This window comes from Pelophylax lessonae (assembly GCF_965119305.1).
Source record: "Pelophylax lessonae genome assembly, chromosome: 3".
Taxonomy (NCBI): domain Eukaryota; kingdom Metazoa; phylum Chordata; class Amphibia; order Anura; family Ranidae; genus Pelophylax; species Pelophylax lessonae.
This window is the reverse complement of record NC_138770.1, coordinates 313,099,684-313,124,259: the sequence shown is the minus strand read 5'-3', so window position 1 is coordinate 313,124,259 and position 24,576 is coordinate 313,099,684. Positions and strand designations below refer to the sequence as shown.

The 24,576-nt window shown below is 43.3% G+C and overlaps 1 protein-coding gene across 1 annotated transcript; it reads right to left on the bottom strand.

Annotated features, from left to right (window-relative positions):
* Nucleotides 1-5,664: 5,664 nt before the first annotated feature.
* On the bottom strand, nt 5,665-23,128 carry NCL (nucleolin). The gene is made up of 16 exons (XM_082249901.1): nt 22,968-23,128; nt 19,386-19,487; nt 16,303-16,480; nt 15,960-16,076; nt 15,637-15,729; nt 15,064-15,231; nt 14,897-14,992; nt 12,265-12,388; nt 12,043-12,188; nt 11,138-11,264; nt 9,577-9,722; nt 9,096-9,219; nt 8,785-8,906; nt 7,654-7,789; nt 6,270-6,544; nt 5,665-6,148 (listed from the first exon to the last, which is right to left on the bottom strand). The coding sequence occupies exons 1-16, from the start codon at nt 22,983-22,985 to the stop codon at nt 6,081-6,083; spliced, it is 2,040 nt and encodes a 679-aa protein (XP_082106027.1). The 5' UTR covers nt 22,986-23,128; the 3' UTR covers nt 5,665-6,080.
* Between the last annotated feature and the right edge of the window lie 1,448 nt (nt 23,129-24,576).

The window sequence follows — 24,576 nt, the reverse complement described above, 5'->3', positions numbered from 1 at the left end:
GCCAGGATCTCTTTGCAGAGATCTCATGTGGTACTGTGCAAACAGAACCACCTAAAAAAGTAGACATCAGGTCCAGGACCCGCATGCAACCCCAGAAGGCAACAGAAGCTGGTTTTCCTCCTGCGATTTCTGGATTTTTTTTTTTTTAATTTTCTAGAGGAAGAAACTCGACTATCTGGGTCTGACTCTGGACACTGCCTTAGCCAGTCTCGTGGACGGAACCAGAGCAGACTTCTGAAGGTTCAGAATCCAACCAAACTCCCCTCAGAGTTTGCAGAGTAATCTCCAAGTTGTACATCAGAGTAGTTGGAGACTCTGCTCGCAGATCGTCCAGGTACCCCAGTACTGTGATTCCCCTGCTGACAATGCCAGTACCAGGACTTTTGTGAAGACCCAAAGGAGCAGAGGCGAGACCAAAGGTTAACTCCACGTAACCGGCGCATGTTGGAATGTGAAGATAGGCATCCTTGATGTCGATAGAAGTGAGAAAAATCACCCTGATGTAGGGACACCACTACCATGCAAATGGACTCCATTTGGAAGCTTCTGTACCCACACAAAGCAGTTCAGCGCCTTGAAGTCCAGAATTGGATGCACCTTGCCTTCCTTCCTGGGAACTGTAAACAGGTTTGAGAAAAACCTCTGAAAACATTTCAAGGGAAGATTGACCCAGGTCTGACTTTGGAACAAGTCTTGCACCGCCCCAAAGAGACCCCCACCCCCCCAAGAGATCTAAGGTCAAGTGCCGGCTGGAAGGGAATAAACTTTCCAGAGGATAAGACCCAGGCCAAATAACTTTGTGGACCCACTTGTCTTTTACCAAGGAGGTCCACGGATCCAGAAACCAGCAAAGACGTCCCCCCCACCCCAGATATGGTGAGAGCGCCCCTTCATGCAGAGGAAGCCTTGTCCACAGGTCTGGAAGAGCCTTCTCGTGACTTGCCAGACCAGGTCCTTCTGTAATCTCTGGGGGAGGCTCTGAAGGGCTTAGGTCCCTTGTCTTGAGACCCTGAGGGACAAAAAGGCCTCTTATGAGCCAAGAAGAATGCCCCCCCGCCCAACAGGGCTCCTTGTCCTTGGAAGCCTACCAAGGCCCTTAATGTCATTCAAGGAGGCTCCAAACAGGTAATCCTCCACAAATGGGAGATCAGATAAGTCCTTACAAGTCTGACCCACAGACCAGCATTTCAGCCAGATAATATGCCGAAGGGGCACTGCTGAGACAGACAGTCGGGAAATCAAGGGAGTCGCATCCAAAGAGGCATCACAGAAACTGTAGCCCCCCTGGATCAATTGATCCGCCAGTACCACAAAAGCAAGCTGTTCCCTCTCCAGGTCCATGCATAAAAGTTAAGCCCACTTAGTCAGAGTTTGCGACACCAGGGCAATAGTAAATACTTGCCTAAGTGCTGAACCAGGCACAGCGAACATATGCCGGGTCAGAGCCTCGGACCTCCTATCAACCAGATCTTTAAAGGCCAGGTGGGGAGCTTTATTTAACCAGGAAACCGGCAAGTCCACTACTGGTGGGGTCATCCACTTTTTAACCACTTAAGCCCCAGGCCTATTTGACACTTGTTTACAAGTTAAAATCAGTATTTTTCCTAGAAAACTACTTAGAAACCCCCAAACATTACATATTTTTTTAGCAGATTCTGGAGAATAAAATGGCGGTCATTGCAATATTTTTTGTCACGCGATATTTGCACAGCGGTCTTTAAAAGACCATTTTTAAAATAAAAAAATTACGAAAAATCACATTTCACAACATTTAAAAAATCTAAACAGTAAAGTTAGCCTTTTTTGTATATTGTGAAAGATGTCACGCCGAGTAAATAGATACCCAACATTTACGGTTTAAAATAGCACACACCCATGGAATGGCGACAAACTACGGTCAATAGAAATCTCAATAGGCGACGATTGAAATTTTTTTAATGGTTACCAGTTTAGAGTAGCTCTTTTTTTAAACTATTGCTCACGCTCTTGCGATACCTCACATGTGGTTTGAACAGCGATTTAATTCGCGGCTCGACTTCCGTATACATTTTCTTTTATGCGCGGGCGGCTACAATTTTTTCTTCCCCATTTTATTTTTTTTACTTTATCACAGGTTTTTTTAATCTGATCACTTTTATTGCTGTCACAAGCAATGTAAACATCCCTTGTGACACCAATATGCAGTGACAGGTACTCTTTATGGAGGGATCGAGGGTCTAAAAGACCATAGACCCCTCCACTACACTTCCATGTATTCAAAACACCGAAAACGGCATTTTTGAATACAGTCGTTTTTTTAAAACTGCCGCCTTTTGCAGCAGAGTAACCCGGACATGACGTCATGGACGCCGCCTCCAGGTTACGCCATCGGAGACCCGATCAAAGCCGCTTCCGGCTTAGATCGGGACTCCATCCAGCCCGCGGACACGCCGTCTGATTGCTCGGGTCTCCCGGTGGGATGGGAGACCTGGGCAGAGCGGCGGAAGGGGGGGTGTCCCCTCTCGCTCACCCAGGTAACGATCGAGCGGCTCCCGAGCCGCATCAGTCGTTGCCGACGGAAAGTCGACCGCCGGCTCTAAACCACGGTACCGGGATAGTGCCTCTAGCTTGAAGCATCACCCCGGTATAATACCGCAAAAGTGCACTTTGGACAACCCTACTATTTAGTGACATTATCAAAGTAAGCAGGAAAGGGAGGAACACTCTTGCCGCCTTGGAGGGCACGTGGTCACCAAAAGGGACCACGCGCCTCCGATGCAGCATCAGCCACATCCTCCATCTTTAATTAAAGTTTCACACACTGAAACAATCAGTGTATCCACCAGCACCTTTTCATGCATGGCTAGATGAGCAGAGGAATCATCCTCACTATCTAAGCCGGCAGGGTGCTTGGACACAGCACACCCGGAAGGGCAACTCGCACCCGAATCAGATTCATGAGACCGATGAAGCGGGGGGGGGGGGGGGGGGGATGATGGTAACGCTTTTTGCTAGCCCGTTTTCCCCAGGGCCAAATTCACCTTGAACACCAAGGGACTCCAAGACTACCATCAGTGCAGTCAAGGATTGGTGGGACCCGGCAGCCTGTGAGGGGAATCAGGTGGGGAAATGTGCTCCAGGGACTCCATTAGATGGGAGGACCACAGGGCACTACTGCTGCTATAGGAGAGGAAGAGAAACCTTACAAAGACTAACCCCCACGATCAATCAGGCACTAACAGCATGAGGCAAACTTCACAACATGCAGCGATCAGGAGGAGAAAGACCCAAGAGTCAGCAATAGGAGATGAGGGGCTACCACCGACAAAATCACTGTTCCTATAAGCTTCAAAAACTAGTGCGGGACTATAACCGGCTCACTCGTAGCCCAGGCCGGGAAAACCTTCAGGAACTAGATTATCCAGTGCAAAACCCCACCTGGCATTGCTTGTAGATCACCAGGAGGATCCCCCTGAACACCAACTAGCAAAGTGAGTAAAGATAAATAAAAAATTATTCTGAAAAGAATAAAAACTGAAGCCTAAGTCCTACTCTCTCTAGGCAAGGCCAAATGGCAGCTATGAATAGATACACGGAGCTGCAGGTTTGCTCAGGTCCCCCTAAGGGCACTCAACAGGTGGGAGGACAGAAGCTCAAGCCAGGGAGCCAAGAGGAGGATCTGGCTTGCCCTGTGCAAAACCACTGCACAGTGCAGGCAAGTATAACTTTTTTTATAGGGGGGGAATAAAAAAAAACGACTTTACAATCACTTTAAAGAATGAGACCCTAGACAAATCCATTACCTATGGACAGTAGCTCAAAACTGAAGCTTGCTTTAGCAATACTATGACTAGGCAAACAAACCTGCCTTTTGTCCAGCAACCATCCACCTGAAGGTAGCAGCATAACAGGTAGAAAACTCACGTGAGCCAAACGAAGTCAGCCTGGGCAAAATTATGCCTGCACAAAATAGGGTAGGCATGAGAGAAAGTTATAACACTACCCTAGAAGTACAAAAAGCGGAGAAAATGTTTTACTTTAAAAAACACCCAGGGGTCTTTGGGGTGTGACAAGAGGACTTTGCAGTACCTCCTTTCCTTTAAGCACAGACCATAGTTTACTACTATGCACCATGGTTCAGAGAAGCATCCATGATCATGGAGCAAAAGATGAATTACGAACCTTAGTCACACTGCTAGAGAACACCTGCCTCACTAAAAAGGCAGAACTGAGGGAGGAACTTCAAGATGCTATGAATCAGCCACAGAGTCAACTCCTGGTAACTGGGTCCCGCAAAAGCCCAGCATGTTCTGGCTGCAGAGTACCCAGTGCCCTCCAATGAAGATTTCTTTATACCATGTAAGATGTGGCATACCCCTCAGTATGCAAACTACTTCTTTGAGTACCGAGACCATCAGCGGAGAGACTGTCTCCTAGAAAGGATAGTGCAGATTACAGTGGTACTCTTGAATCCTCCCTGTGAAAGGGCAAGTGGCCTGGATAATGCTAACTTTTCCAGAAGCGAAGGTTCAGAAAACCTTTCCATTCAGCAGTCAAACTGAGTATGCTGAAAACAGCAAGATGCCCTGACAAGGAAGCCATCCGTTGTGGGGAATTAGACCGAAGTCCCAGCAGGAGGTACCCAATCAAATGAAGTCCCTCAGAGCAGGGGAAAAGACCTCAATCAGCAAAAGAGGCTAATGGGTCATGCCAGGATTTCCTACAGGGACCATTTAAATATATCACTCAGCCAGGGACCCCAGCAAGGAAAAGCAGGGCTGAAGACCTGAGCGTCGAGAAGACTATGCCCATAAGGGTGTTCCCTCAACAACCCACGCATTTCTGAAAGAAAAGTGGTAGCCTGACTGAAAGAAAAGTGGTAGCCTGACTTAATGAAGGGTCAGATTTTTTTTGGGAGGTGTACCCATACAGAAAAAAAAAACAAAAAGGACACCTGTGAGAGGCCATATACACCAAGAGTTTGTGTTAGGCCATTCAGAAGGGAACTAAGGGTCAGAAAAAGACCTTTGTCAGAGGAGGTTGTCTTGAGAATACCACACTGGTGATGCCACCCCAAGCACGTAGCAGGTGAATTTGAAGGACGAGGGGCAGGTCCTTGCCAAAGTATGAAAAAGCCAGAATGGATCCTGGCCAACCCTGCAGGTCAGAGCTGCCCTCAAAAGAGAAGGGATCCTGCTTAGTACCAGCAGGTAGAGACCCACACTAAAAGGATAATAAAAAATTATATATATATATATATACATATACACACACACACACATATATATATATATATATATATATATATATACACATATAGACACACACACACACACAATATATACATACATATACACACACACCCCCCAATGGTACAGGAAGCAGGGTCTCCAATTGGAATAGGGAGTCCAAGGTGCAGGGAGCCCAGAAGACATGGGAAGTTGCTCTGTTGTGTAGTGGAACAAAAAGTAAGCAGGAACTAGCTGGGATTAGGCTTTAAAGGCTTACAAGTACCTACTGTTGTGTCACCATACTAAAAGCAGTAAGAAATCTCCCTTAAGGGGAACCACCACTATGAACACCAAGGATCTGGCTAGAGTTCTAAGTGCCAAGTACATTGTTTTGTCAGAATTGCAGGTGCTGCATTGCAGACCTTACATTTAAAATAGGTTTAAAAAAAAAAAATTATGTAACCAGATGAGGTCCTTTAATCTGAAGACAGCGGCTGAAGCACAAACCATTAACATTCTGCATTTATAGCAAAATACTACAGGATTTGTAGGAAAAAAATTGTACAGTGAGTAAAACAGACAAACTTCAGGACATTGTTTCTTCTCTCACACACACTTCTTTAAAAAAAAGTCTGTAAGGACAGTCAAGCAGTCACACATCTTCCATGAAATGACTTGTGTCCAGATGTTAACAGGAAAAAGGTATGTCTCCAAACTGGAATGTCCACATAGAAGGCTCTGCCATAGCTAGATGATATGTTGAGGGGGGATTTCATTGCCCCCTTCAGCTCTCAGAGTCCTTTCAGTTAAGGGAGATGGCTTGAAATTTGAAGGAGACAAGAATAAAAAAAAACAAAAAAAAAAAACTCTTCAGTCATCAAATTTGATTTTCTTTCCTTGCCCTTGGTTTCCACCTCTGAATCCTCCACCTCCTCTACCTAAAAAATAAAAAAAAACAGTAAAAGGGATTAAGAGGGGAAAGAAAAAAAGACATACATATACAGCTTACAACTGCATTACGGTTTCAGACCAACTAGAAATAATTTATGCCCATCTTACCTCTAAAACCTCCACGTCCGCCACCTCCTCTGCCTCCAAAACCACCACGACCACCTCCTCTGCCACCAAAACCACCACGGCCACCTCCTCTGCCACCAAAACCACCACGGCCACCTCCTCTGCCACCAAAACCACCACGGCCACCTCCTCTGCCACCTTCACCTTTAGGCTTTGCAAAATCTAGAGTAACTTTGTTTCCATCTATCTCCCCATCCTCCATTGCATCCTTAGCAGCTTTGGCATCTTCAGAAGAGGAGAAATCTACAAAGCCAAATCTGTTCGAGAGAAGAAGAAAAAAAACAGGTAAGAAAATTAAACCGTGCGCAATAATCACAAAGCTACACATAGAAAGGATTTACCTCTACTGCCAAACCTTGTGTTTAACAAGGTTTGCATATACAAATACAGGATATAACATTCAAGTGAAGAAAATTCAGCACGATGTATGTATTAACATAACCAGATAACTGAAATATGCGAAATGTAGAAAGTGAATAAATCAGACTTTTATCAATGAGTAGTGTAATGGTTTATCTGAAAAGTACTTTTTTTTTATTAGTGCAAAATAAAGAAGTTTGCATATACAGAATTGGAAAAATCCAGTAAACCAACTTCTACTAGAATCAATTTTAGGTCCCGCCCCCCCCCCCCCCCCCAATAAAAACATCTGAATTTTTGCTGGATATTGCCTAACAGCTCCCCCTTATGTTATGGTTAGGATACTTGTAGCAGTTTTTAAAGCGAAATGTGCATGTGTTGCAGAGATTTACTGCAAATGTTTTTAAAGCGAAATGTGCATGTGTTGGAGATTTATGGCAAATATTTTTATTTTTGCCCAGAAACCACTCTAAACCAAGTGGCTACCAATTAACAGGTTTTTTGGCATCTGCTTTACCTCAGTTAATGTGTGGAGAACTATATAAAATTAATGTGTGGAGAACTATATAAAATTAATGTGTGGAGAACTATATAAAATTAATGTGTGGAGAACTATATAAAATTAATGTGTGGAGAACTATATAAAATTAATGTGTGGAGAACTATATAAAAACATAAGAGCAGCACTGCACACTTTGAAGTCAATGTCAAAAGCATGTCTTTGGACTTACATGTCAAAGATAAAGCTAGGATACCAACTTTCATTAAAAAAACAGCTTAAAAATGTTCCTCTTGTTGCACAGAAGCCATTCACTCCTCATTTGAGGGGCAACTTTAGGCTAAGAGTGCACTTTCTATCCTTCTCTTGCGAATCCAATCACTGCCACAGGAAGCTGGCAGGGTAGAGCTCAAAGAGAAGGTATACAAAACCCATAAGAGTAAGATCTTGTACGCAGGCAGGCGTCACATTTCTGCTAGCAGCTACGACTTAGGATTTAGCACTCACCCCTTTGAAGCTCCAGTGTCTCGATCGGTTACTATTCTAGCATTTACAGAACCATCAAAAGCCTCTTTTAAGGTTTCTTCAGTTGTGTCTTCAGAAAGTCCTCTAACAAAAAGTGTCTTTGACTGATTAGACCCTCCTATGGCATAAAAAAATAAATAGTAATTTGAAGTGCAGAGTAAATCATTAAAAACAAACCTATTTGCCAGTTTTATTCAAAACATCTCTTCACCCCCCCCCCCCCCCGATCCCAAATATCGGTTTTGTTAAAGTGTATTCAAGACTAATGCTCCATGCACACTTTTTTTTGAGCTTATGAAAAACTAGAAAAAAAAATGCTAATAGCATTTTTTTCTCCAGCTTCTGGTAGCATCCAGTGTTTTTTCTGCTGGAAAAACTCCAAAAAACATTTTTCTGCTTCTTGATGCCGAAACTCAAAATGCTAATAGCCTCAAGTTGTGTGCAAAGACACATAGAACACCATTTAGCTTCTAGCAGCTGGGGGGGAAAAGAAAAAAAAAAAATTTAAGACTGCATTCCTGGGTCCCTTAATGTGTGATAGAAATGACAGCTTCAAGAATATTTCCGCTAAGATCAGATATCCGAAAGCAGTCCAACTGAGTTGGCAGCAGCCAATGACAAATCCAAACTAGAACTAGGAGCTGTCTAACCATAAGGACCAACACCTGAATCTGAACAAGATTAAGACAGGGGGACCTCTAATTACCCAGGGGAGGCCACAATGTAATAAATGTTCAGACCAGAACAAGAATGCCAAGGGAATGACTACCCAAAGACAAGTCCACACTAGTAAAACCACCAACAGATGAATAGCACACCACTGGGAAGTTTTCCAGTTGTAATTCCCAAGGAAGAATTGAAAAAGGTTCACACGGCAAGATTCAAAACAAAACATTAGCTGCATTTAAACAGCCCAATAAAAAAAAAAGTTTTAAGGGCAGACTCTGGACCATCCCACCTGATCCTTCTGTGGTCACTTTTTGGGTAATGCTGGATCAGTACTTGACTATCTAGATAACATTTTTTTCATCAAGAGTAATCAGATACAGTCATCATCATTTCCAGCTTAAATTTGCAACTCTGAAAAGTAGTGTCACGCAACATTATCCCCACCTTGTGATCCTCCTGACTGGCTGTACTCCAGTCTTATCGTTCTTCCTTCAATCTCTGTATTATTACTGGACTCCAATGCCTCCTTTGCATCTTCTACAGAAGGGAATTCTATAAAGGCAAACCTGCAAGTGTAAAAATAGTTATAATTGTTAGCATATTGAAAATACCTTTTCATTTTTTACATTTAAATGGTTTCATAGCAAGTGTACCTATTCACATAAAAATGCGTGAAAACCCTGCAACATTACTATTTAAAAAAAAAAAAAAAAAAAAAAAAAAAAACACCACACACTTAATACTAGTATACATACCCTTTTGGTCGGCCCTGATTATTCTGTGGTATCCTAATAGAAGTTGCCTTTTCAAAAACTTCTTGCAAACTGTCTTCAGTGGCATTATATGATAGGTTGTTCACAACAAGTATCTTTGACTCGCCTAAAAGACAGACCATTACATGTTACATCCATGGCTACAGAAACTCAAGTAGGAAGTTTACGTAGCAGCACTAAAAATGTATACAACACTTAGTCTATATATCCAATATGAACAGCTGGATCAGAACTTGACTATCTTATAAAAGGTTATTTCACCATAATAATTCTGAGTAAACTGTCATCATTTCCAGCCTTAAACTATTAGGTCTAAAACTCAAATGTGAACAAGTGTAAGATAATAAAATTGTTTAGGGTGCTTCTGACCAGGCAATTTTTCACCTTAAGCTTGAAATTATAGACGTGTTAGGTTTTAGAATTTATTTTAATAGACCACTACTACATTTTATATGCCACAAACCTCCTGGTGCTCTTCTGCTTCCAGAATTTTGACTTTTTTCTCCGGTGTAATCTATGAAGATAGAGCGGCCTTCAACCTCTGCACCTTGTTTTTCTTCAATAGCTTTATCAGCCTCAGCTTCAGTGTTAAATTCCACATAGGCAATCCTAAAAGGCATACACAAATTAAGCACATGCAATGCATCTGGTTATTGGTTTGTTTTATTTGCATATACAAGGCTGATCATTCACACCCAGAAAGAATGTAAACATGTGACCAATAGTCTCGATGTGACAATAGGCAACAGGAAAGTTAACACAATTAAAATGTAGGTGTGTTCGCAAGTCACAGGGGGAAAAAAAAAAAAAAAAATGCATCTGAATCTGGCTTTAAGCCACAGACCTGGCAACGGAGTGCCTTTATAAACCAGATCCTACACTAAACAGTACATTAACCTACATGCTGTACAAGGGTTCAGAGTTTTAATGGAAGTTCATGCATGAAAACCATGTTCTGCACTGCAGCAAAAAAAAAAAAAAAAAAAACGACATTTGACTTGAACCAACAGGCCAACAAACTTTTCCCTTCTTTCCTTTAAGCACTCCAGAGGTTTACAGTGAAAGGTTGACAAATAGCCTTTGGAACGGTTAAAATTATAAAAACTAAACCATTTAGGCAATATAGTCACCATTAGAGACCTGTTTGGCATCACCCCTTGCTTTTTTACAATATTCACAGGAAACCAGTTTCTATTACTTTTACTGTATATGATAGAATTTCAGAAAGACAGTGATGATCAGAAACCCAATCGATTCTCCCAAAAATTTAAATAAAGCTGGTGTAGGTCTTGAGTTGCCTGCATTTACGGCACTTCCAACAATCCCAAAGTCCTTCACCAGTGTAATATTGCAGCCAATAGAAACGTCTCCTCCCACTCCTTGTAACGACAGCCGACCGTCAGCTATGGACGCAGGTACCGGGGTGATGCCTTTACCTGCAGGCATCACTCCGGTACAGCACTTTCCCGAAATATCAGTAACCTCAGGGACAGATTCCAATATATCAGGGAAAGTGCAGATCGGCCCTCGATATATACGCTTTGCCGATAATGGGTCGATCCCTATTAATAAACACTCGGAACATTAAACTGTATAGCCAAAAGCAAGCCTGGGGGGCTTCCTTTAGAAAGAAGTCAGTATCTTGAGATTAGTTAAGAGGATAGTCACTTAAAGAAAACCCATTCAATTGCTGGGTAAAGAAAACTCATTCAATTGCTGGATATAGAAGTATTCAGGAAAATACTAACTTCAAAAGATCATTGTACTACTGAAAAGTCTCATTCAGATTTGTGTCCCAATGTACTGTTACAATAGCTGTAAGGTACCTACACACTGCAGAGTACAATGCATATGCTGTGTTTTGTAGTGCACTGTTTTTACAGAAGTCATGTGCATTTCTCAGTCTGTTACAATGCACTGGCAGTAATGAACAGGCTGTCCAATTCAATAAAGTGAAAATTAGCAATTCCTTATCAAAAACTCGATTGCTGGCAGGAATAATAAGACAGTATGAATCAACTTACCCTTTACTGGTACCATCTTTTGCAGTTGGAAGACGGATTTCTTTGGCATTATCAAAAATCTCTTGCAACTCATCTGAAGTCGTGTTATAGGGGATGTTCTTAACAAACAGAGTTCGTGCATCTCTCTCTAAGATTTAAAAAAAAAAAAAAAAAGTCTTATGAAGTGGAACATAAAATCACCCTTTCATTTAAGCATTAAAATATTTTTAATTTAAAAATAAAAATATTTAGACCACCCATCAGGGAAAATAAGCAGCTCCAGAACTACTAACCCAGATATTTAGTTTAGGGCCAGCCCAGCTTTAAAAATCTCAATTTTTACTGCAGACTAGGCTTTGCAAATCTCTAAGCAACACGTTTTTCCAATGCTTTCACAGAATAGTTTTTTTTGTTAAAGGCTAACTCATAACACATCATGCCTGTATTTGTATGGAACATGCACCGCAATGTGGCTACTATTGTCATCCTTTGCATGCTCATCTCAAATTAAAGGTTTTTAGTATGGAAGACCTTACTTAGGAAACATTTCAGCGGTAAACTGAAACTATTGTTAGAATAAGGATGCAGATATGAATATGACTAAACATTAGCCTTCCCCAATCTGCACTTTCAAAACTGGTGACTAAGCATTGGTGTCAGTGTCTGCAAAACAGCCAGGCTACAAACATCTTTTAGACCCCCAGTTAAGAGGCTCTCGATAAAGGGTACACAAAGTGAGAAATTGACTTTAGCAGCAGGGCTTGTTAAACCCTTTGTAAACAAGTCAATTAGGATCAAAGGGATACAAAAAAGCACCTATTCCTGCTTGCGGTTAGGCTAAATATAGACTTCAATCTACAATTAGACATAAAATGTAGACCAGCCAACGGAATTCAAAGTACTACATGGGAAGAGGACAAACTTACCTTTTTTGTTCTCTGCATTTTTTGATTTCTCAGCAGGAGTGTTGGCCTTCTCTACTTTAATCTCAAAACCAAGAACCTTCTTTCCATTTAATTTCAGTGCCTTTTCCACTTCCTCTGCAGTAGCAAACTCCACATAGCCAAACCTCCTGCAGTACAGATAGAACAGTAAAGGAGCTGCAGCACAGGGTGCCTATTTAGAACATTACCTCAACAAATACTTACTTGGAGGCTCCAATCCGTACATCCTGCACTGGTAAGTTCTTCTTAGAAAAAAACTCCCTCAGAGCATCTTTAAGTTCATCGTAATCTTTTGAAGAATTCAGATTTGCAACAAATACTGACAATCCTAGCAAAGGAGTAAAAAAAACAAAAACAAATTTAAACCAGAAATATCAAACACACATTAGCAAATATAGCATACAGAACTTCAAAATGATGGCAAACCCTTCGAAGGATTTGCCTATAAAATATGAATTTGTTTATCAATCCTAGAGACATAAAGGACTCCTTCACCACCAGTTAAAGCAGAGATAAAACTTACAGCTTCCCATAAGTTGCATTCAGAGCATGCCATGAATAACCATCACAGTTGCTTGGGCTTTCAAACTGTCAAAGCCATCAAATGGGTGGTGTCATTACTGAACGTACCATGGCAACGGCAGACCAATCAAAAGCTAAAATAGTAGCTTATACGGCAGTAAAGGATATTAAGTGGGTTACAGGAGTGCACCTATTTTTGTACTTGTGACCCAGAAATCGGCAACAGCGGGTTTAAGTACGCTGTTGGCTGATGTCAGCCACTCCAGTCTCTGGATGCAATTCACCAACATGATCTTTACCCACCCAGAAGGTTGACCGGCAGTGGATTCATCCTCTGAGTGCCACTGAGCACCCAAGTCAGCTGCTTCTGCTCCCTACCCAGCATTTCTGTAAGCGCTGGAAGAGCCGAGCAGAAATCAGCGACAGACTTACCACTTGCTGCTCAGAGCAGACCTAAGCAGTCATGTGATCGCTCAGTTCTTGGTCCTGGAGAAGGCAGGGACAGCTGCAGCCAGAGGAGTGCATCTTTGCACCCGCCCCATATACCAGACACTTTTACACCACCCCCCCCAGCAAGCCAAATTTCAGCTTTTAGTGCGGTCACACATTGTATGACTGCGCAGTCATGCAACACTGTACCCACATGAAAATCCTTTCACAAATAGAGCTTTCCTCCATTGGTATTTAATCACCACTGGGTTTTGGTAAATAGATCAAAAAAATGTGTCTGTTATAACATTTTGCAAAATAATCTTTTCATAAATACAGGCGAAAATAACCCAAATTAGTGTATTTGACAGTCTGTAGGAAAGGTATATAATAAAGGTGTCATTACATCAGGTTTGATTAGTTGAGATTGAAGACATCAGTCTACCCAGTTCAACCTGTACAGGTGTCAGTGGCCTAATCATTTCCCATAACACTGAATGTTGTGATCTGTGAGATGCACTTTCAATAGTCTTAAAAGTAGCCTACTCCCCCCGCAGCTACCACCAATTGTGGAAGAGTGTTCCACCTTCTCACCGCCCTTACAGTGAAGAACCCCTTGCGCAGCTTAAGGTTAAACCGCCTCTCCTCTAATCTCATTGTGTGGCCACAAGTCCTCTTGCACTCCTTGAGACTAGTTTACCTATGTAAGGATCACCATTGAGGCATTTGTAAATTGCCATCATGTCGCCTTTCAGGCATCTCCTCTCCAAGGAGAATTAAGCGCTTGTAATCACTCCTCGTAATTAAGGTCCTCCAATCCCCCAATTAGTTTAGGGGATTGGAAGACCTTTCTTTGGACTCTCCAGTTCCAGCACAACCCTTCTGAGGTTTGGCAACCAGAACTAGACAGAATACTCTAGGTGTGGGTGGACCAGGGTTTTATAAAGTGGTAGGATATAGCTTTGTCTCTGGAATATATCCCCCTTCCTTATGCATGCTAATATTCTGCGGGCTTTGAAAGCTGCAGCTTGACATTGCATGCTATTAGTCTATCTACCAGAACCTCTAAATCCTTCTCCACCCTGGATTCCACCGAGTACAGCTGGTGCCAGTCGGAATATAATGCAAGATTTCATCACTAGACGATTTGCAAGGGCTGCTGGGATACATGACGCCACTAGCCCATGCGAATCGCCTATAGGCTGCCAGACCCGGAAGTTCGGATGAAGAAAAAAGGTATTTCCTTACAAAAATATATATATTATCTATAGTTTACAATGGTAAAAGCATTTTTAAAGGGGATTGCATACATCTCAACTTATTAAAATGGGTGGAACTCCGCTTTAAATTTAGTCCTCATATGGGGGCATTAAAGCCCCAATGTCAACCCTGCAGACTGTTGAAGCTAATGCGACTGTGCTCAGTTAGGGCTCTTTCACACGGTCCGCCTCCGCAGGCGGATCCGTGTTGCTCAGCAGGGATCGATCCGCGATCCCCGCTGAGCCGGGCGGATGACAGCTCCGTCTCCGCTTGCAGAGCGGAGAGGGAGGTGTCTCAGCACCCGCTGCCCTCTATGGGGGATAGGAGGAGAGCAGACCGCTTGTCCGCTCTCATCAGATCCGCTCTGCTCCGATTACTGAACGGATGGAAAAATAGGGTTTCCATCCGTCCAGATTTCAGCACAGGATCGGATGCGGATGGCAGCGGGTGTCAGCGGAGGTGACCTCCGCTGACACCCGCTGCCCCATAGAGCTGCATGGAGGATCCGATCAGATCCGCCTAAAAAACTGACAGGCGGATCTGATCGGACCGCCCGTGTGAAAGAGCCCTTAGCTTTTTTTCTTGCCAGAGCTGAACTATGAAGTGCTCTTATGAAACCAAGTACCTTCATTTCCACCTTCAGTCTTCTGCTTCTTTGCTTCAGGAGCAGCTTTATTCTTGGGCATTTCTTTTTTGCGCTTTGCCGAGTCTTTTGTGACCTCTGAAAAGAGCAGAAGTTAGCAGAGGAAACCACTATAGGTTATACAATATGCAACTAACTAGATAACATACTTTCATCATCATCTTCATCTTCCTCCTCTTCGTCATCATCATCATCCTCCTCCTCCTCATCATCATCATCCTCATCATCATCCGATTCCTCCTTTTTGGCAGGAGCAGCTTTTTTCCCCTTCGTAACAGCTAGTGGCACTTCCATTGCTTCTTCAGCTTCTTCGGAGTCTAAAGTTTCAAATGTGCATAATGTAACAAAAGTTTATTTTTTTTTTTAAATTAATGGATGTCAAACAGAACAGATCAGTGCAGTAAAGTAGAGCCCAGTGCATTTTGGGGGGGAATCTCTTTACAGAATGATATCCTAGACAGTTGTGTCAGGAAAAGTGCCCCCCACTGGAAAACCTCCCCTCTACTCCTGTTCCAGTGGCAACATTTTTAATCTCCACAATAGTGACAGACAAGATTTTATCCCCCTCAACATAAAAAAAAAAAAACCCTTTATGTTAAACTGATAACTGGCGTTTTAAAACACATGGCACATCAGCAAACAACCATCATCAAGGATCAGTATTAAGTCCCAAAATTGTTCATCATTTGTGCCAACAATTCACAAGACAGAAGGCAGCTTACCCTCATCTTCAGACTCCTTTGCAGGTTTCTTAACTTGAGGCTTTTTGGCAGGAGCTTTCTTGGCAACAGGTTTTTGCTCTTCTTCAGATTCATCTAAAGAATTTCATCATGCCATTAATACACCACACCAATTTCAGTTACACCATCTAGCAACATTAAACAAAGCAAATACACTGTACAGGCAAAAAACAGCACATCAGCTGAAGATATCAACATGAAGACTTATTCTGTATTAAGTCCCAAAATTTTCATCATGTGTGCCAGTGCTTTGACTAATCATACCATATTATTCATTAACACACTAGAGTCCACATTTAGCATACCATCTTCCTCATCATCATCGTCATCTTCCTCCTCAGATTCTTCTTTCTTTGCTACAGGTTTTTTGGCAGCAGGTTTCTTGGCAACTGGTTCCGTTTCCTCTTCAGACTCTTCTTCATCTATAACGCAACCACCATCTTAAAATGACATCAACACATGCAGTGTAATCATATCCTTGTACAAGTCTTTCAACCACTGATGCTCCGATATTAAAAAGGTATTGCATATACGAAAGTAGTGGGGGGAGGGGGGGGGGGCTAGATTTAAGGATCACAATGTTACATTCATTAATTGCAAGACTCCTATATAGCCTTATTAAAATGCAAACTTATAAAATAAACATACCGCTGTCTTCCTCATCTTCACTCTCTTGCTGCTTTGCACGTTTTCCATTCTTTGCTACTGCTGGAGTAGCTTTCTTTCCTGGTGTGGCTACAGGCTTAGCTGGAGTGGCAGCTTTCTTCCCTGGAGTTGCCTTAGCTGGAGTGGCTGCTTTCTTGGCTGGTGTATTCTTCACTGGCACCTATAGAGGAGAGTAATTGATCAGGGACACAATGTATATGCACTTGATGCAAGGGGAAAAAAAGCAAACATGAATTTTGGATCACTGGATCAAATTAATATGGTTACTATGAGCAACAGTCCCAAACTATGTTTATATTTTCAATAAGCTTAAACGCATCTGAAGTCTCATGCCTTTTTAATAGTCCTGCGCTTTTTTTTCTTAACAGATATTTGCTTAACCAATTCTAAACCGGAAGGATTTGCCCCCCCCCCCTTATGACCAGGCCATTTTTTGAGAAGCGGCACTGCGTTACTTTAACGGAAAACTGCACGGTCGTGCGATGCTGTAACCAGTAAAATTGATGTCCCTTCCCCCCCCCACTAACAGAGCTTTCTTTTGGTGGTATTTGATCACCTCTGCGATTTTTATTTTTTGCACTTTAAACAAAACAATTCTGGGAAAAAAAAAAAAAAAAAACAGTTTTTCACATTCTGCTATACAACATCCCCCCCTCCAAAAAAGTTAAAAATCTAATTTTATCATCATTTTAGGGCAATTTGTTTCCTGCTACACATTTTTTGGTAAAAAAATAATAAAATCGCAATAAGCATGTTCAATTGGTTTGCGCAAAAATTATCGCGTCTACAAACTAGGGGAGTTGTCATTTTCTTTTACTAGTAATGGCAGCGATCTGCGTTTTTTAGCGAGGCTGCGACATTGTGGCGGACAGACCGAACTGACATTTTACACTTTTGGGGGACCAGTGACATTACTACAGTAATCAGTGCTAAAAATATGCGCTGTTATTGTAAGTCACCATGCACACAGGGCATCAGAAAAAATGAGCTGCAGAGCCACTTCTAACGCCAGGAAAAAGCAGCTGTAAAAACCATGCTTTTACTAGCTTTTTCTATTGGTGTTACTGCACGTTTGGCCACGTTGCTTTTAGCAGCGGTTTTTCTATTGATTTGAATGGAAAGTGCATCGCAAGTCGGATCAGAATGAATATTTTTAATGAACTTTTCAAATCGTCTCCTTTCATTTACATACACTGCCTTTTATGGGGTGAATGGGCAAGGGTACAACGTACCCCATACCCATTGGGAGGGATGAATGGGTAGGGGTACAACGTACCCCATACCCATAGGGAGGGGGTCCGGGGGACCCCCCTGTTAAAGGGGGCTTCCAGATTCCGATAAGCCCCTCTGCCCGCAGACCCCCCCACAACCACCAGCCAATGTTGTCGGTTAGACTTTTTTCAGCGTGGGGCTCACCTCAAAATCTATACCAGACCCGAAGGTTTTTCCCATTTTGGCGTGGAGTTGCCCCTCAAGATTCTCAGAGCGCAAGTCGCACCACAAGTCGGATCATCCTGATCAGACTTGTGATGCGACTTACATTCAAATCAATGGGCTCCCATATGGAACCATTGATTTTCAAAAAAAACGTATAACGTGACTTAACGCTGTATAAGCAACGTTAATCAGCCATTAGCAGCATCACACGTTTTTTACAGCTTGCAGCTGCAGCTCCAGAACGCACTGGTCCTGGGTTTTTTTTGCAGCTCAAAAACGCCTATGCCACTTGGAGCTCCTAAAAGCCCTGTGTGTGCATGAGGCCATAGAACATGGAGGGGCGTTTTTAAGCTGCAAAAAAAGAAAAAAAAAAAACGTCTTGATGCTTTTAACAGCAGCTGCAAAAACACCCTGTGAACATGGGGCCCATTAATGACATTGGCAGGGAAGGGGTTAACAGTAGGTGATCAAGGGGTTAAATGTAAGCCTAGGGGAGTGTTTCTAACGGTGGGGCATTGGGATGGGCTTTTGAAATCACAGAGACCTGTGATCCTATATAGAAGGATTACAGGCACGCTGATCATTCCAGAGAGAAGAACGGTCAGCTGCGTTTACAACAGCTGATCATTCTCTCTCAGCGGGGAGCGACCGCGGGTGGCCATTGGAGTCCCCGCTGCCCAGTGGGGGCAGGAGCGCACCGCCGCATGCTTGCCCCCTAGCAGCAGGCGCGCGACCAATTTAGGGCTACGTCTGTTCGTGCAGGAGGGGCTTCCTGCCGCAGTAGAACTGCGGTGGGCGGTCCTTAAGTGGTTAAAGATGTATTAGATGACTTTCTTAGAGGAAACACTCGACCTGCTCTCCCACTCAAGCAACCTCACACAGACAATGAAGAGAAGGACCAGGTCTGCTGGATTACAAATTACACTGGACAGTGTGGTCAAACTGATGCCTGTTGGACTGCAGTGTTATTTAGACAAGACACTGCATAACTGCTGTTCCCTCAGCATTTATTTCATGTGTACATTTGTGTATTACACTGCAATCGTGCTGCAGGATTTCAAAGATTAACAGGCAGGAAGGAGATAACGATTCTGTCAAATGCCTCTGAAAGGGATCCACATTGGATTGCCTTTTCAGACGCACAGCTTAATGGTCCCCAAGGCATTGGTCATTAGAAAACAAAAAGTTGCGCAGGGAATTCTAATGCTTACTTGGAGAGCTACAGCTGTATGTAGTTTTATGCATCCTTACTTCCAGGCATACTAAATTCCTGGTGCCCAGCTGTGCACTTTTGTTCCCTCTGCCAGCCTCCATTTCACAAGACATGCAAAGACTAGTGGATGGAACCACAGCAGAAGACCAAGAAACTGACAGGTCTTAAGTTCCACTCCTCAATTCTGGTAGCAGATGGGGAGTTGACAGAAAGCAGTGCCACCTAATGCATGCGGCTAATGTTACTACAGCACATTGTAGCACTTTCAGAAACATACTTCTGTAATGTATTGGAATAGTTCAGGCCAGCTTGTGACAGTGAAATGAAAACTGGAATTCTACTTTAAGTTAATCAAATGGACAATATTGCACCATTAAGTAGCCTATGCGAAGTCTTTATTGCAGAATTAGGTTACCTCTTCTTCGCTGCTTTCCTCTTCCATTTCTTCGTCTTCCTCACTGTCTTCTACTTCTTTGGGAGGAGGTGCCTTCTTAGGTTTTCCTTGTGCTTTAGCTCCCTGCAATAAATTAAAAAAAAAAAAAAAAAAAGGTCACTCAAGTGCCTCACTTTTTTTCATTCAAAGAAAGGATGTTCAATGAAAGTTTGACGTAAACTTTTATTTTGTTTTGCTAGGTTGCAAGCATTCTAGCAACCAATGATTCTAGAGTGAACTTAAAGTGAGCGAAGCCTGACAGGGATGCTGAGAGACTAGTTCATCAGGTCTGCCTTCCTTATGATTGATAGACTGCAGTGGGCAAATTTTATAGACACTATTGGGCTGTGTTAACAGCTATGGAATCCACCCACTACTAATCAAAAGGGAAGCAGACCTGGTGGAGAACTAGTCTTAGGGCCGGTTCACATTATTGCGGCTGCGGCGATCGCATGCAATTCAGAGAGCACTGCTCCTTCATTACATGCGATCTGATGTGTGGATGCGAATTCAGCCATACACTTTGTATGGCTGAATTTGCACTGTATCCACACCAAATGCGCACATGACCCTTTTTCTCAGCCGCATCAGGATCGGATCGCACAGTGGTTCACACTTGTGCGATTCGAACCTGTGCGAACTGTCAGATCGCACTGCGATATGCGATCAAACTAGGGGTGTCGTTAACATTTAATTGACACCCCCTGCGTATCGCATATGGCAGTGTGAACTGCCAGATGTGCGGGTGTGATGCGGGAACAGGCTGCGAATTCGCAGCCTTCCCGCACCGCACAAGTGTGAACCAAGACTTAGAGTTCCCCATCATGCCCGTCCCCCCACCTTAGTGCCTCTTGCATCTTTTTCCAACAATTGTGGCACAGAAGCATGAAAGAATTCAAAACCGTGTTTACAGGTCCGTTTCATAAGGCTCTGCTGTGCCATAATGCTCCGCATATAAAATTTGGTTACCGAATGAGAACCAAAAGTTACAGGGGGAGAATGAGAGCCAATACCTACAGAAATGGTAGTGACACCAAGCTGGTGCAATAGACAGGTTATAGGCATCTTCTAAATGGTGGCAGTGCCAGGCAAGCTTCCCCTCTGCTCAGTGGGCAGAGGGGGAGACAGTGGAGCATGACTCCAAAGATGACGGCAATCATTGTAGTAGTGCAAACTACTACATTGATTTTCAGCATTCCCAGTGGCCCTCCAAATATCAGATATTGATACATACAGCGAGCCAAGCTTGTAAAAAGCAATTTCTGGAATTCTGCTTTAGGAAAAAACAGTAATACATTACCTTGTAGCCAGGCTGCTGGCACACTCACTTAGAAAAGGGTAACATTACCTGGCTATCTCTGGATTCTGAGAAAGCCAGGGATCTCACATCTTATACGCTAGTGTTAGTATGGGGACCTGTAAGGTTTTTTTCCATTCAGCCCACTGGGAAAAGAAAGGTTTTACGCTGCAGGGCATGTGTATGTGGCTTTTGAAGCCCTAAGGGGGTCATGTGTTTACTGAAAGCATACTAAAGGTGTGGCATGAGGGACTTTTGGTACATTTTCAGAAAACAAACCCACACACAACCTAACAGAAAATCTATGGGACTGCATCTAAAACAGTGTGCTAACTGCGGATATACCCACGCTGCAACCAAACCTCTGTGCTGCAGTGTAAAGCCGGTCTTAGAGGAGGGACCCACATATATAGTGACATGAGGTATATAGTGACATGAGGTTAGACATCAATTCACACTATTACTTTAACCACTTGCCATCAAATCATGTACCTACTACGTCATTTAAGCAGTTGTACCAGGGTAATGCATGCATCCCTGATATTGTTTAAAGCTAACAATCTGCTCTCTTGTAAAAGCAACTAACTAGCCACTCGATTTCTATTACAAGCAGAGGGAGGGGACACCCCCCCCCCCCCCTGCCCCACCAGGAGACCCAAGCTACTATCAGAATCCACTTTGAACGGGGTTTCGCTATAATAACCCAGTAGTGATGACATCACTTCCGGTTTACCTGGATGTCAATTTTGCCATTTTTTTAATTCAAAACTATTCAAAAACACTGATCCTAGTGTTTTGAATACTTTCAAGTGCATAGGAAGGATTTGGTGGTCCTACTGACTCCAGATCTCTCCAAAAACAGTACCTGTTCACAATGAGGTTTACATTCCTTGTGGTATCAAAAGTGGCAAAAAAAGTACAAGTGGCCCGTCCAAAGGCAAGTGCATGCCTCAGTCTTGTGCACAAGCAAACAGCGATTGTCCCCAAATGTTCAATCATGGGCCGTAATTCTAGCAGTGGATGTTCCTCATTAGGTATAAAGTGGTAACCTGTAAGGCTTCATTCACACCTGAGCGTATATAGTTTTCAGGCGTTTTTTGGAAGCAGGCATTGACAAAAACGCTTCGAATCTGCTGAAAAAGCTCATGTAATTTGAGCTTCAGGGGACAATACTCTTATACGTGAACAGGGGCCATTGAAATGAATGAGATTTTGCTTGTTGGGTGTTTTAAGACTTCAGAGATGAGCGTTTTACGAGCTGAAATACACTCAGGTGTGAACAGGATCTAAAGGCTTGGATAGTAAAATTCATGCTGTCCATCGCTGCTGCGGGGGCAATTTTAAAGCATGACCTGTTTGGTATCTACTCGGCGTGACATCTATATTTTCCAAAATATATTTTGGAAAAAAAAAACGCTGTGTAAATACAATGACCTCAAAAGAAAAAAAAGCAAAACTATTTTCTAGAGCCTCTGCTATAAAACTTGTTTGAATGTTCAAATTTCCTAGCAAAAAAAAAGTATACATGGAAACAAAGTAGAAGAAAATATCTGGGCTTGCAGTGCCCTACCTACATAGGGAATGGTGGGGGGGAAGCCTGATGTGATGGTAGAGTTATGAATGTATTGCACGTTTTACCCGCCCCCTTTAATATTCTACGTAGAAAGCCCTCCATTAATAAGGGCCAGCAGAACGGGAGCAGTGGGCCACCCTCGGGAGGAGGAAGCCACGTGTTGCAAACAGGCCGCCCCAAGACCACGTGCAGCCGCCACGCGGGTTCACCAGCGAGCGTGGGGAGCGGAAGTGAGGCGCGAGCTTCTCTCACACTCGGCTCGCGGGAAAACAAAATGGCGCCGGTAAAGAGCCGCACACCTACCACACGGGGGCTTAACATTGTATGAGAGTTCTATTCTCCCCACAGCGAACAAGGCCCTATCCATACCGCCCTCCCCCTGGAAGTACAGCGAGCCCTCCGGACCCCTCACTGACCGCCCAAAAAAAAAAAAAATAATAATCAGGGAATCCGCATGACGTCAACCACTGATCTCCGCGCCTGCGTACAGCCCCGGGCTTGCCGTACTCTGCAGCACCAAGCCAGGCCGCCACTCGCTGTTTACCCTCACCTTACCAATCTATTACACATCACACATAAGCTGGCGTGCTAGATAATTGTACATGTGCCCATTCAATATTTAAATAAAAAAAAAAATTAAGAAAATGTAGAATATGTGGAGAGCAGACGCAGCTCCTTTACATTAAGATATTACCTTCGCTAACTTAACCATGTCGGCAGCCGGTGTGCGGGTCCGCTGGATGGAATGTCACGTGGATCTGCTCCGCTTCTAGAGGACGTAACGGGCCTGTGACAAGAAACCGACTGGAAGGCGATCGCTAGAGAAGGCGCTAATAAAGATTGCCTATCACGTGTCAGCGGCTAGCCAATGCGAGAGTGCCGAGAGGGATGGCGTCATCAATGCCTCTGAGTGCTATTCTGCGCATGTCCGAGGGAGCGACCAATAGTGCGCTGATAAGGTGCTGTGGAACGCAAAGAGCGCACCAATCACAGAACGAGGCTAACACTGGCCTATCAGGAAGCGGAATGCAGCTGGGGTTGTAGCCATTTTGGGCGAATGTACCATGTGGTCAATAGAGGCGGCAAGATGGCGGCATAGTGAGAGAAGCACACGTGGTTTCTAAACACGTACCCTGTACTGTTAGTACAAATAAAGTTTGCTTAGGTTAGCGTCAGTTCTGCTTTCCAGAAAGTCGTGCCGTAGCTGTACATTGGTAACAGGAAAATGTAAAAACACAAACTAAGCCTGGAAGGCAGAAAGAGATGAGAGCTCCGTGTGTGTTGTGTGACCTGAGCATTGCTGACAGTGAATGGAATCCGGGCACGTGGATGGAATGATACTTTTTAGTGGAAAGAGCAGCATACCTACCCATCGTTTCCTGCTATAGTGGTTACTTTGATTTCTGGAGTACATCTAAATAACACAGGAGCAGTGATCCTTTTAAAAGTCTAGGGATGTAATATATGAGGAGCTCAGGTGATGTCAATATTTGTATAGTTTATCCACAGGGCTTTTCCATGATCGTGCTATCAGTGAATGGAAACACGGCTGTTGATTTTTTTTCTGTTGCAAACCAATGAAGGAAATCTAAAGAATAGGTTATGCTGATGTCTGTATTGTTTATAGGGGACAAGGTTAGAGTGTGAGTCCCACTTTAAATGCTCCTGCGCAAGCTGCCTTTCACTGATTATTTAAACAGGTTTCAGCTTTAACATTAATATTGTATGTAATATGATGGGATGATCCATTCATTCATCACATGATCCTTCTGTCCAAAGCTAGGTACAGTATGTGTATGCTGGAATTCACTACAGCCTCAGAAACCCACTGTCTCTTTAAGAACAATGGTCTTGTTAATACTTCTCAACTAGTAGGTGACCAAAAGTGTGTCCTATAACCCTACTAGTCTCACTCTCAGGCAAAGGAAATGCATCTGGTAATGGCCAAATGTGAAAAGATTTGGCTCCCCTGGTGGATGAAGCCTCAACAGCCAGAATTTCTTAAACCATCCATGTACATATTAACCATTTGCTGACTGCCCTATTGTAGTAGCAAACAGTTGTTGCAAACCAGAAATGGAATTCGGACACAAACTTCAGGAAAGCAAACCTTTTTTATTCGCTAGCGAAAATTACTTAGCCCGGTGTTCCGTGAGAATTACCTACCCGTGAGAAAAACCTACCCCTCGTCACTTCCGGTTCACGGCACTGTATGGAATGCAGCGGGTACATTAAAACAGCGGGGCTGCAATACGAATCATCTCCGCTCCTGTGCCTGTCACTTCCCTGCTCTCGGCAAGTAA

What these genes read in the sequence shown, in the direction of transcription:
- NCL (XM_082249901.1), bottom strand. An exon ending in CGATGATGATGAGGAAGATG is followed by an intron (nt 15,730 to 15,959) that starts GTATGCTAAATG and finishes GAAATTCTTTAG; the next exon opens with ATGAATCTGAAGAAGAGCAA. An exon ending in CCAGTCAGGAGGATCACAAG is followed by an intron (nt 7,790 to 8,784) that starts GTGGGGATAATG and finishes TTTATGCCATAG; the next exon opens with GAGGGTCTAATCAGTCAAAG.